At 43.8% G+C, this 14,513-nt stretch overlaps 1 protein-coding gene across 1 annotated transcript in view; it reads left to right on the forward strand.

Annotated features, from left to right (window-relative positions):
- The window catches only part of LOC129706890 (sodium/hydrogen exchanger 3-like), a 198,801-nt gene that overhangs the window by 168,053 nt on the left and 16,235 nt on the right, over positions 1–14,513 (forward strand). The window contains exons 9-13 of the mRNA XM_055651510.1: positions 2,485–2,555; positions 4,089–4,218; positions 5,892–5,998; positions 7,686–7,815; positions 11,093–11,266. Coding sequence (XP_055507485.1) covers positions 2,485–2,555; positions 4,089–4,218; positions 5,892–5,998; positions 7,686–7,815; positions 11,093–11,266 — 612 coding nt within the window. The remainder of the gene's footprint in view (positions 1–2,484; positions 2,556–4,088; positions 4,219–5,891; positions 5,999–7,685; positions 7,816–11,092; positions 11,267–14,513) is intronic.

Below are 14,513 nucleotides of genomic sequence, written 5' to 3' on the forward strand. Positions count from 1 at the left end.
TTACTTTTCACCTTGCTACCTATTGCTTCTACCCTCATTTTACACCCCTCTGTCTCTACGCTCACACATTTAAGAAACCCTTTCCCTTTAACTCCATCCTCCACTATCCCATTCGACACCCCACCCCCCTTATTCAGTTTAAAACCTCCCGTGTAGCAGTGGCAAACCTGCCTGCCAGAATGCTGGTCCCACACCTGTTAAGATGCAATCCGTCCCTTTTGTACAGTTCCCCCTTACCCCAAAACAGATCCCAGTGATCTAAGAATCTAAATCCCTGCCCCGTGCACCAGTTCCGCAGCCACACGTTCAGGTCCCGTATCTCCCTGTTCCTGCTCTCGCCAGCACGAGGAACTGGAAGCAAACCGGAGATAACAACCCTGGAGGTCCTGCTTTTCAGCATTTTTCCAAGCTCTCTAAAGTCACGCTGCAGAATATTCAACCCCTTCTTTCCGACATCGTTTGTGCCGACATGCACTACCACTTCCGGATGTTCACCTTCGCCCTTGAGGATTTTCTGCACTGTCCGTGACATCCTGGATCCTGGCACCAGGAAGGCAGCACACCATCCTCATATCCCGTCTGTTGCCGCAGAAACTCTTTGCTTCCTGTCTGCCAACCAATTTTCTATCCACATCAACACCCTACCCCCAATACCATGTGCTCTAATTTTAGTGGTTCATGTTTGCAACAGACTGTGGGCCGAAGAGCCTATTCCTGTGCTGTACTGTTCTATGTGTTAGAAACATAGAAACATAGAAAATAGGTGCAGGAGTAGGCCATTCGGCCCTTCGAGCCTACACCGCCATTCAATATGATCATGGCCAGGTTATACCCCCTGGTTCTAGATTCACCCTAAATGTTAAATTTCAATAAGATCACACTTTTTTCTATGCTTCAATAACCACAGGCCCAACCCTTTCAATCTTTCTTCATAAGTCGACCCATCATCCCAGGGGCTAACCTAGTGAATCTGCACTAGCCCCAACACGGGTGTATCCTTCCTTATGTAGGCAGATCAAATCTGCATGCAATACTCTGACCGTAATCTCACCGCAATCCTGTAAAGTTGCCTCAACCTCCAGATATCTTTACTGCAAGCTCTCGTGGTGTGACTTTGTTTAAATAATAATTGTCCTTATTCCGAAGTGCATCACCTCACATTTTCATGCATTATATTCCATATGCCAACTTCCAAGAGGATTAATTTTCTTTAAATATCAGTCAACCAACTGATCTGTTGTGACAATCCCCCAGCTTCTGAAAGATCCCAGTTTTTGTCTTTTTTTTTTACCTGCAGAATTAATAAAAACAATTTGCTTACATTTTTATACTACCATAGCAAGACTATAAATCAATCTCTGGGTTATTTAATGCTGTGTTAAAGCCGTTACTTTCCCTTTGTTCACAACTCCCAGCCCGAACACACCCTACAAAAAAGCAGATTGTCCTCACCACTATGTCAAGTGGCTGCTTTACAATTTAAAAAAACGTTCTATTTCATAACCTGATAACGTTTTTACAGGTATAGTTATTGATCTGGTTTCAAAGAAGCAACAAGATAGAATGTGGCCATTGTAAAGGTGCTTAATTTGTGAATAGATTGACTTGGTCAGGCAGCTTTAAACAGTAGACAAGTTTGTGGTTAAAATCTATTTCTGAACTAAGTGCAAGGAAGCTAAGAAGACATTGGAGAGATGAGACTGTATCCATCTTAAAACAGTATTCAACAGTTGGCAGGAGTAGCTGGATTAATACATCAAAATTGTACTAAACTTAGAAACATAGAAACAGAAATTAGGTGCAGGAGTAGGCGTTTCGGCCCTTCAAGCCTGCACCGCCATTCAATATGATCATGGCTGATCATCCAACTCAGTATCCCGTACCTGCCTTCTCTCCATACCCCCTGATCCCCTTAGCCACAAGGGCCACATCTAACTCCCTCTTAAATATAGCCAATGAACTGGCCTCAACTACCCTCTGTGGCAGAGAGTTCCAGAGATTCACCACTCTCTGTGTGAAAAAAAGTTCTTCTCATCTCGGTTTTAAAGGATTTCCCCCTTATCCTTAAGCTGTGACCCCTTGTCCTGGACTTCCCTAACATCGGGAACAATCTTCCTGCATCTAGCCTGTCCAACCCCTTAAGAATTTTGTAAGTTTCTACAAGATCCCCTCTCAATCTCCTAAATTCTAGCGAGTATAAACCAAGTCTATCCAGTCTTTCTTCATAAGACAGTCCTGACATCCCAGGAATCAGTCTGGGATGTCAGAAAACTTCCTATTAAGTTTTAGAAATTCCTATGGCGATCTGACTTTAAAATAAATATCATTGGATATGCTGATGTTTCTAAATGTAAATTTCTGAATATTAGATTTGTATTTTATTAAAGGTACTCCAGAGAATTAATCTCATCCCAGCATGCTGTCTATGCATTTAATTTCATTTCCTTGCATTTAATAAGTTTTGTCTGACATTTATTTTCCAAGGCATTTGATCATATATTATCTGCAATAGAAGATATCTCTGGGCAAATTGGACACAACTATCTTAGAGACAAGTAAGTAAACAGTGATTTCTACAATGTTGCATAAATATTTGTGTCAATTTAATGCTTCCCTAATTGTGCAGATGATATATTTCTAAACCATTTTTAGGGAGGGATACCACATGATCAACTGGTTCTTGTTTCTCCTGGTTAATTGCTAGGCCTGTATCCGTGTGTCCGTGCAGGGAACATTACTTATCACATACCTCCATACTCATATAGTCTGACATTGCTTTTGAAACCACATAAATATTGAAGGTCAGGCAGACCCTGAGATGTTGACTGATCCACTGAGCTACTCCAGCTCTGTCTTCAAATATTACAAGAAATTGCAACAAATGATGGACCATCAAACAAACCAACCTCTCATCCATTGACTCCATTTATACCTCGCGCTTGCTTCCCCGGCAAGGTCAGTAGCATAATCGTGGACGGGTTGCACCCTGGCCATTCTCTCTTCTTCCCTCTTCCATCAGGCAAATGGTATAGACGTGTGAAAACACACACCTCCAGATTCAGGGACTGTTTCTTCCCAGCTGTTATCAGCCAACTGAATTATCTTACCACAACTGCAGACCAGTCCTGAACTACTATCTACCTAAGTGGTGATCCTCGGGCTATCTTTGTTCGGACGTTACTGGCTTTATCTTGCACTAAACGTTATTCCCTTATGTAACTGTACACTGTAAATGGCTCGATTGTAATCACTTAAGCGCCTGTCGCATTTGGCCGTCATTCGCACGCCATTTACGCGACCTACTAGCGTGTGGGTAGCGCGTGGGAGCGGGTGGGTAGCGCGGGACGGGCACATGGAGTGGTGTGGAGGAGTGTGGACTTCGTCCTGCACGAAATCTTCGCGCGACACCAGCCTGTCGCGTAACTGACGGCCAAGGTGGGACAGGCCCAAGACCCAGGCGCGACGCAACGTCTCGCCTCCAACAGCAGCAGAAGCGGGCAAACGATCGGCGAGCTCGGCCTGGGGCTCACGGCCGTTGTGGTCCGGATCCGCCCCCACTTCTACTCCCAGACCGGGGCCAAGAAAATTGAAGATGGACACAAAATGCTGGAGTAACTCAGCGGGACCGGCAGCATCTCTGGAGAGAAGCAATGGGTGAAGTTTTGGGTCGAGACCCTTCTTTAGACTGAAGAAGAGTCTCGGCCTGAAACAACATCCATTCCTTCTCTCCAGAGATGCTGGTGGTCCCGCTGAGTTACTCCAGCAATCTCTGTTCATCTTCAAATGACGTCACATGGGACAGGCCCTTTATTATCTTTCTGCTGACTGGTTAGCATGCAACAAAAGCTTTTCACTGTACCTCGGTATACATGTCTAAACTGAACTGTACATTATAATATTTTTATTTTATAACTATTCGGGTATTCAAAATATTTTCATACCAATAACATTTTATCAAATTATTTCATTTTAAATGTTGACTATTTTGCGATTCTTTCCTAATCTCTTATTTTGACTAGCCTACATAAGGCATAATAAGGGGTTTCTATAAAAGATACATTATGGCGGTTTGTTCTTTATTTTTCTAGGTGGACTAACTTTGACAGAAAGTATCTAAGTAAAATAATGATGAGGAAATCTGCACAGATTAGCCGGGACAAAATCCTAAGTGTTTTCCGTGAGCTGAATCTGAAGGATGCCATCAGCTATGTTTCTGAGGTAATCTAGCCAGTTGGTCAGTTCCTGCAGTGCTGGTAATCTCACCAGTTAATCAGTTCGTGTAGTTCTCTGCAGTCCCAGTGCAGAGGAAGCAGTTCATCACCAATGGTTACCATTTAGCTGGCGCATTGCATTTTGATTCTGGGAACAATTTCAAGGATATCAAATTCTTGGAAAGGATATTTCCGAAGACTAGCTAATACAAACAATGTTTGATTTCCAGTGAGAGTGTCGCCTTGTTTTACCTGGCTGTGTTATTAGAGTCATAGAGGGGCACAGTGTGGAAACAGGCCCAACTCACCCACACCGGCCAAAAATGTCCCATCTACCCTAGTCCCACTTGCCTGCGCTTGGTCCATAAACCTCCAAACCTGTCCTATCCATGTACTTGTCCAACTGTTTCTTAAACGATGGGATAGTCCCAGCCTCAACTACCTCCTCTGGGAGCTTGTTCCATACACCCACCACCCTTTGTGTGGAAAAGGTTACCCCTCGGATTCCTATTTAATCCGTGGGGTAACCTTAGTCCTCTGCTTCTCGTTTCTCCTACTCTGGGGAAAGACTCTGTGCACCTACCCGATCTTTGCAAATTATAGACATAGAAACATAGAAATTAGGTGCAGGAGTTGGCCATTCGGCCCTTCGAGCCTGCACCACCATTCAATATGATCATGGCTGATCATCCAAACTCAGTATCCTGTACCTGCCTTCTCTCCATACCCCCCTGATCCCCTTAGCCACAAAACCTGTCCACATCTAACTCCCTCTTAAATATAGCCAATGAACTGGCCTCAACTACCCTCTGTGGCAGAGAGTTCCAGAGATTCACCACTCTCTGTGTGAAAAAAGTTCTTCTCATCTCGGTTTTAAAAAGGATTTCCCCTTTATCCTTTATACTTGTGGGCGCATTGCATTTGATTCTGGGAACAATTTCAACTATATCAAATTCCTGGAAAGGGTATTTCGGAAGACTAGCGTATTCAAACACTGCTTGTGGATCAAGTTAATTTAGTGAACAAGCTAAGTGTTGAGTGAAGGTAGACACAAAATGTTAGAGTAACTCAGTGGGACGAGCAGCATCTATGGAGAGAAGGAATGGGTCGAGATCTTTCAGTCTGAAGAAGGGTCTTGACCCGAAACGTCACCCATTCCTTCTCTCCAGAGATGCTGCCTGTCCTGCTGAGTTACTCCAGCATTTTCTGTCTATCTTCGGTTTAAGCCAGCATCTGCAGTTCCTTCCTGCACTAATTATGGGGTGAGACCAGCTCACTTATTGCTGTCCAATAAAAATATGTTAATGGTCATGACTTAAACTGCTGGTTCTGTCTGGTCAACAAGAGATGCAACTGTTGTTTATTCTGATGATCAGTAGTATATATTGATGATAATAAAGCACTTGAAGTGGCCACCAAGCTCTTAAACTTGTGGCAGTTTTAAAAGAAGAGGCGGCTTTAAATTTCTGTTGCAATATTTGAATTATTGGTCCACCGACTTGGTATCGCTGACCCAAGGCAGATGTATTACCTACAGTTGTTTCAAGTAATGCCTGACAAGTTAGGATAACCTTTAGTGCTTTTACTTCAGAAGGATATCTAGTCAATTTGCAATAGGTGATGAATCACATTTAGTTACTTCTAACTCCATGTGAGATTTACTGCTTTTCATCTTTGCAGGGAGAGCGCCGAGGGTCCTTGGCTTTTATACGCTCAAGCAGTGATGTTAACGTTGACTTCACAGGTCCTCGTCATTCTGTTGTCGATTCCTCTGTCTCCGCGGTGCTGTAAGTATAATTCATGACCGTCAGTCACTTCCAAGGAGAGATATTTTAGGCTTGCATTTCCCTCCATCAGCCTAGAGTGAGAAATGACGTTCCTTCTGTCTTGACAAATGACTTGTGACTTCCAAAACAGTCCACAACATGATTTAAGAAGCTTTTGTGTTGATGCAACTGTTCTCGCAGTGTCAAAAGTGGTTTACTGGCCGTAGTGCACTCACAAATATTCTTAAATGTGAGCAAGGGAAAGTGGAACAGTGCAGGATAGTAACAGGTCCTCCGGCCCACTGTGCCTGCACTGGCCGTGATGCCAATCTAAACCAATCCCATTTGCCTGTACGTGGTTAAGGAACACAAAATTGGTGCAGGAGTCGGCCATTCGGCCCTTCGAGCCAACACCACCATTCAACATGGGTGATCATCCTAAATCAGTACCCTGTTCCTGCTTTCTCCCCATATTCCATGATTGCATTAGCCCTAAGAGCTTTATCTAACTCTCTGTTGAATCCCTCTTGTAACCCTCTGTCCCCTGCCTGTTCATGAGTCTGCATAAATACCAACAGGAATGTCTGTAATCTACAGTGGGAAACACAACAACTAATTTACACATGCTGAAAGCCCACAAAGCCTGAAAGGCTAGATATTATTTTAATTTTTTTTAATTTACCTGTCGGGATAGGTCGAGTGTTTTATTGCCATATGCCCTGAAATAGAACAATGGAATTCTTACTAGCAGCGACACACTGTAAACACCATAATAAGCAACAACAAAAGTTTGCTGTATAAAAAAAGAACAGACAATTAGACAGGTACATGGAGAGGACAGGTTTGGAGGGATATGAACCAAGTACAGGCGAATGGGACTCGTATAGATAGGCCATGCTGGCCTGTGTGGCCAAGTTGAGCTGAGGAGCCTGTTTCCATACTGAATTACTCTAACAATCATGCAGGGAGGCAGTTATAGTGCAGGGGAGATGTAACAATGCAGGCAAACGATAATGGCTCCCTCATTCTGCAGAACCTTTGTACAAATCAATCCAGTCCTGTTCTTTTATGCATTTATTATCTATATATTTTTAGCCTAGAAATGTCTTCTCTTTCACAGAAAGATGCGGATTAAGGAAATCTATGATTAAAGTCAAGTCAAGTTTATTCGTCACATACACATACGAGATGTGCAGTGAAATGAAAAGTGGCAATGCTCGCGGATTGTGCAAAAAGACAAACAAACTACAAGCAGAATGGAACAGAATTACATATTCACATATTACATATTTGTGGGAGGGGAAAAAAACAGCAATTTTAATAAGACACCACACAACAGTAAAATGGTACAGCAAAGTTAGTCCCTGGTGAGATAGGAGTTTACAGTCCTAATGGCCTCTGGGACGAAACTCCTTCTCAACCTCTCCGTTCTCACCGCATGGCAACGGAGGCATTTGCCTGACCGTAGCAGCTGGAACAGTCCGTTACTGGGGTGGAAGGGGTCTCCCATCATCTTGTTGACTCTGGATTTGCACCTTCTGATGTATAGTTCCTGTAAAGCCATCACTTCCAAATGTGCAGCACTCCATACTGTTAGTATTAAGTTTCTGTAGTGGAATTCCAACCCGGGGCACTCCCTTTCTTGCAGGAGAATGGTACCATCCCGGGCAACAAGAGATTTTGACAAAATGCTATTTGTTTATTTCAGGAGGGAGAGTACCAGTGAGGTGTGCTTGGACATGCATGCAATTGACAACCGAGTGAAGAGCATCAAGGATCGTGAAGAAACAGTTACTCACCACATGTTACATCAACATCTGTACAAACCCAGGCAAAGAGTAAGTAAACTCATGTAGTTCATTTAGATCATAAGATCATTAGTGAAAGGAGCAGGATTAGGCCATTCGGCCCATCAAGTCTACTCTGCTATTCAATCATAGCTGATCTATCTAACCCCATTTTCCTGCCTTCTCCCCATAACCTCTGACACCCATTTTGACTGTTGCCACATATTCGCTGGAGAAGCTCTCTTAATTTTACATTTTTATTTCAGTTTAAAACATCCCAAGTCTTTAAAACATCAGCCATGATCATAGTGAATGGCGGTGCAGGCTCGAAGTGCCGAATGGCCTACTCCTGCACCTATTTTCTATGTTTCTATCCCCATGTGATATTTGAAGAACGGTCCCCATCCCAAGCTTTGTCTGTCCATTCCCTCCTCGGATGCTGCTTGACATGCTGAGTCCCTTCCAGCATATTTTTTCCCACTTGATCCCTAGTTGGTTTGTCATTTCTATTGTTGATTGGTAAGGATGTCGGGGTTATGGGGAGAAGGCAGGAGAATGAGTTTAGAAAGATGAGGGGCATCTCATTAAAACTTACTGGATATTGAAAGGCCTGAAAATAGAGTGAATGTGGAGAGGTGATGTTTGAGGTCGAGACCCTTCTTCAGACTGAGAGACAGGAGGCAGACAAGAGGCAGATCTTGGTGATCGATGCTTCATAAATGTAAAATACATTAGTGAGAAAGTTGAAGACGCGCTGTTGCAGATTATAAGAAAGGTTTCTCTCCATGGAGTGAATAACACCTTCTCTGCCAACACCAGGTTTGCTCGAGTAATTTGAAGCAGGGAAAATTGGAATTTCAGGATTTTTTACATGTAGTCAGATGAAATCTCTAGTAACATTGAACCAATAATGTCCACCACACAGAAAGACAGGGCACAGATGATCAGGAGCATCACTTGCTCTGGCACGTCACAAAAAAACAACTTGCTAATAACCCCCCCCTTCCTTCACTCTAAGGTCAGGGACCTGGTAACTCAATACTGAACAAACTGAATATAAAAACAGGGATGTATTGCGGAGGCTTTATAAGATTCGTAAAATGACCACATTTGGAGTATTGTGAGCAGTTTTGACCCCAGGAATGATTGGGTTCACGTATGATGAGCGTTTGACGGTGCTGGACCTGCACTTTAGACTGGAGTTTAGAAGGATGAGGGGGAACTCATTGAAACCTACCGAATAGTGAAAGGCCTGGATAGAGTGGATCTGGAAAGGATGTTTCCACTAGTGCGAGAGTCTAGGACCAGAGTCCATAGCCTCAGGTTAAAAGGATGTACCTTTAGAAAGGAGATGAGGAAGGATTTATTTAGTCAAGAGGGTGGTGAATCTGTAGAATTCATTGCCACAGAAGGCTGTGGAGGCCAAGTCAATGGATATTTTTAAGATGGAGATTGATAGATTCTTGATTAGTTCGGGTGTTATGGGGTGAAGGTGGGAGAATCTGGTGGGGAGAGAAAGATAGATCAGCCATGAATGAATGGTGGAATAGACTTGAGGGGCCAAATGGCCTAATTTTGCTCCTATAACTCAGTTTACTTATGAACCTATATCTTGCTCAGTGTTTTGCTAAATGCAGGTATGACAGATATGCATCATATATCATTGAATAAATATTACTTTAATTGCATGAATTTGCATTTTCCTCAAGGAAATATGAAAAAACCAATAAGACATTGGAGAGTTGCAGAATTTTTTTTAATTTCAACTGTTGGTTTCTGAATGTCTGAATGATGTTGGGGCTGTTTGTTCACCTCATTGGAATGGAATAGATTCCACCCCAGCTTTTCCCTCAGTGTGGTCAGAAGGAGAATACAAGAATCAAGGGAGATTCCTGGGTTTGGGTGGTCTCATAGTTAGCTCCAGCTTTGCACTGGGCATTTTGTGCAGATGGTGATCTTTTCCTGTGTCCTGATGCATCCTGTGTTTAAGAAATGGCGTCGGAAGGAACTGTGGATACTGGTTTGAAACCAAAGATGGACACAAAGCTGGAGTAACAGCGGGACAGGCAGTATCAGAGAAGGAATAGGCAGTGAAGAAAGCGAATGGTATGTTAGCATTCATAGCAAAAGGATTTGAGTATAGGAGCAGGGAGGTTCTACTGCAGTTGTACAGGGTCTTGGTGAGACCACACCTGGAGAATTTGGTCTCCTAATCTGAGGAAAGACATTCTTGCCATAGAGGGAGTACAGAGAAGGTTCACCAGACTGATTCCTGGGATGTCAGGACTTTCATATGAAGAAAGACTGGATAGACTTGGCTTGTGCTCGCTAGAATTTAGAAGATTGAGGGGGGGATCTTATAGAAACTTACAAAATTCTTAAGATGTTGGACAGGCTAGATGCAGGAAGATTGTTCCCGATGTTAAAGTCCAGAACAAGGGGTCACAGTTTAAGGATAAAGGGGAAATCTTTTAGGACTGAGATGAGAAAAACATTTTTTTACACAGAGAGTGGTGAATCTCTGGAATTCTCTGCCACTGAATGTAGTTGAGGCCAGTTTGTTGGCTATATTTAAGAGGGAGTTTGATGTGGCCCTTGTGGCTAAAGGGATCAGGGGGTATGGAGAGAAGGCAGATACAGGATACTGAGTTGGATGATCAGCCATGATCATATTGAATGGCGGTGCAGGCTCGAAGGGCCGAATGGCCTACTCCTGCACCTAATTTTCTATGTTTCTATGTTTCAGAAGAAATGGGGTGATGGTGACTAGCAGAAGCTAAATTAGTTTATTTTGTGTTTTCCCCTGAGCATCCTACCCTCTTCTCTTGTGCTGACATATTTCTTGCCAGACTCAGCAACTTTGCAGCATTTCACTCATGTACATGCCTAGGTTGTGGGGCAGTTGAGAAGAGCGGCCCCAGCCAAGATTCATGGTCCAACATTTATGAATTGACCGACCGACTTGGTTGATCATAAACAAAGCACGAACAAGGGGATATCACTACCTTTCGCAAGATTTGTAGTTCAGCTTCCAATTGGATATCTACTCCTTCCTTCTGAGAGGTTTTATTCTTTGAGAGATAAAATAACATCAGGATGGGCTACTCAGATAACTCCTTCATGCACTCAAAGATAAACAAAGGATGTTGGCGATAATCAGCATGCTTACCAATATCTGTGGGGAAATCGTTGATATCTCAGCCTGATAACTTCTCCGAGCCGAAATCTAAATTGATCGGATTAGAGAGGAGGTGAACAAACTGTTACTTCATAACATCCTTTGCATCACGATGTGTTTGTTGACTGGCCGAATGGTTTCTGTTTAAAGTACAGCATTACTTACAGCCGCCACAAGCTATTACGAAACGAAGATGAGAAACAAGATAAAGAGATTTTCCACCGCACCATGAAAAAGAGACTTGAGAATTTCAAATCCACCAAGCTTGGGGCCAACTACGCCAGCAAGTTTAGGAATATGAAGAAAGAAAAAGCAGCTAAAAAGGTAAACTGGGCTTGCTGGTAGGATTTCCATTGAGAATGTCGTCTTGTTTTACCTGGCAGTGTTATTAGAGTCATAGAGTGATACAGTGTGGAAACAGGCCCTTCGGCCCAACTCGCCCGCACCAGCCAAAAATATCCCATCTACCCTGGTCCCACTTGCCTGCGCTTGGTCCATAACCCTCCAAACCTGTCCTATCCAAGTCAAGTCAAGTTTATTTGTCACATACACATACGAGATGTGCAGTGAAATGAAAATGGCAATGCTCGCGGACTTTTGTGCAAAAGACAAACAACAAAACAACCAAACAAATTATAAACACAATCATAACACACCTATTCTTTTACATAATAAATAATGGAAGGAAAAATAATGGAAGGAAAAACGTTCTGTAGAGTTAGTCCCTGGTGAGATAGGCGTTTACAGTCCGAATTGCCTCTGGGAAGAAACTCCTTCTCAACCTCTCCGTTGTCACCGCATGGCAACGGAGGCGTTTGCCTGACCGTAGCAGCTGGAACAGTCCGTTGCAGGGGTGGAAGGGGTCTCTCATGATTTTGTTTGCTCTGGAGTTGCACCTCCTGTTGTATAGTTCCTGCAGGGGGGTGAGTGAAGTTCCCATAGTGCGTTCGGCCGAACGCACTACTCTCTGCAGAGCCTTCTTGTCCTTGGCAGAGCAATTCCCAAACCAGATGGTAATGTTCCCGGACAAGATGCTTTCCACCGCCGCTGCGTAGAAGCACTGGAGGATCCTCAGAGGCCACTCTGAATATCCATGTACTTGTCCAACTGTTTCTTAAACGATAGGTTAGTACCAGCCTCAACTACCTCCTCTGGGAGCTTGTTCCATGCACCCACCACCCTTTGTGTGAACAAGTTACCCCTCGGATTCCTATTAAATCTTTTCCCCTTCATCTTGAACCTTAGTCCTCTGGTCCTCAATTCTCCTACACCGGGGAACGACTCTGTGCATCTACCCCGATCTTTGCAAATTATATCTGCGGTTGGACTAACTTCCTCAAAGTGTGTAAGGAGTGCTTTGTTTTGATTTATGGAGTTAGTGAGCAGGTAGTGGAATAAGACCCAATGGTTACTTAGAAAAAAAAAGGGGGGGGGGGGGCGGGATGGGATGGGGTTGGAATTGGAAAACTATGTGAGAAAGGAGAAAGATTAATTTTAAATCTCATTCAAGCTGGAACTGGAACAATGGGCTGCAAATTTCTTTAATGGGCATGTTTAATCACAAGGACATGGAGGTCCTGCTCATGCCTTTCTACTTCCCCCTCATTGCAAGCTTCTCTCTTGTTAGGCTGGCTGGTTATTGAATGGAGCTTTCAGTGCTAAGCAGTGACTGCTCGGATGTTCACACATAGTCATGGAGTCATAGAATTAATCGATGTAGAAATAGGCCCTTCGGCCCAACTTGCCCACACTGGCCAACATATCCCAGCTACACTTGCCGCATCTGCCCGTGTTTGCTCCATATCCCTCCAGGCCTGTCCTATCCATGTATTTGCCCAACTGTTTCTTAAACGGTAGGATAGTCCCAACCTCAACTCTGTCCTCTGGCAGCTTGTTCCATGCACCCACCACCCTTTGTGTGAAAAAGTTACCCCTCAGATTCCTATTATATATTTTCCCCTTCACCTTGAGCTTATGTACTCTGGTCCTCGATTCACCATCGGGTTGGCTGAGGAGGCCACATATAGACCCCGACCTCGGGTGGACTATGAGGGGGAGAACTGGATATTTTTAGTGCCTTCCCTCACAGTGAATTCTGCTGTGGGGGGACGTTTCTTGTTGATTTCTTTAGTGTACTGTTCTGTGCCTTTTTTTCTTTTTCTTTTTTATTTTGTATGGATTTATTGACATTTAATCTATTCAATTAGTTTAATCAATCTCTGTAAAGCACTTTGGTTCAAAGTGATTTTGTTTAAAAGTGCTATATAAATAAATATTATTATTATTATTATTATTACTCTGACTCTGTACATCTATCGGTGAGACCAAGCGTAGGCTTGGCGATCGCTTCGCCCAACACCTCCGCTCGGTTCGCAATAACCAACCTGGTGGCTCAGCACTTCAACTCCCCCTCCCATTCCAAATCCGACCTTTCCGTCCTGGGCCTCCTCTTTGGCCAGAGTGAGGCCCACCGTAAATTGGAGGGGCAGCACCTCATATTCCGCTTGGGCAGTTTATACCCCAGCGGTATGAACATTGACTTCTCCAATTTCAGGTAGTCCCTGCTTTATCCTCCCCTTCCCAGTTATCCCACAGCCCACTTTCTCTGTCTCTTCCTTTCTTCTTCTCCCCCCCCCCCCCCCCCCCACCCTTACATCAGTCTGAAGATGGGTCTCGACCCGAAACATTGCCTATTTCCTTCGCTCCATAAATGCTGCCTCCTCTGCTGAGTTTCTCCAGCATTTTTGTCTACCTTCCATTTTCCAGCATCTGCAGTTCCTTCTTAAGCAACCGTGCATCTACCCGATCTCTTCCTTTCATGATTTTATACACCTCGATAAGATCACCCCTCATCCTCCTGCGCTCCAAGGAATAGAGTCCCAGCCCTTTGCCCCAACCTCTCCCATTAACACACAAATCTTTGAATACATGTGAAACCCAGAGATGGTCTGGAAGATATTGCAGGAATCTGGAATGCCACTGGTGCCTGGGAGAGGGAGATCTACCCCTCTATCCTTGGTTGCTAGGATAAATATTCCTGCTCCTGGCACAGTAGGTGGTAAACATCCCAATTTGACAACAGTATAACCTACGTATGCGGTGGGTTCTGATGGTGTGTAAACATTTTTTCCCTTTTATTAACCTCTTTCCACCCGCTCTTGTCCATAATTGGAGGCAAGTACTGAGGCATTTGATTAGTTGTCGATTAGGGGTCGATCCTGACTTCGGGTGCTGTCTGTGTGAAGTTTGCACGTTTTCCTGTGAACACGTGGTTTTCCTACAGGTGCTTGGGGGTTCCTCCCACATTCCCAAAAATGTACAGATTTGTAAGTTAGTTGGCTTCTGTAAATTGCTCCTGGTGTGTGCAGAATAGGAAAGTGGGATAACACCAAACAAGTGTGTGGGTGATCAATGGTCAGCATGGACTATGTGGGCCGAAGGGCCTGCTTCCACACTATGTCTAAACTAAACTTGATGGGATGGCTCACAGATACAAATAGAGTTTGTAAATGATGACATGAGGTCGATTGCTCCTTGCAAGATGATATGGAAATGTAGAGGGGGTGAAAGA

The sequence above is a fragment of the Leucoraja erinacea genome, chromosome 2 (genome assembly GCF_028641065.1).
Source record: "Leucoraja erinacea ecotype New England chromosome 2, Leri_hhj_1, whole genome shotgun sequence".
Lineage (NCBI taxonomy): Eukaryota > Metazoa > Chordata > Chondrichthyes > Rajiformes > Rajidae > Leucoraja > Leucoraja erinaceus.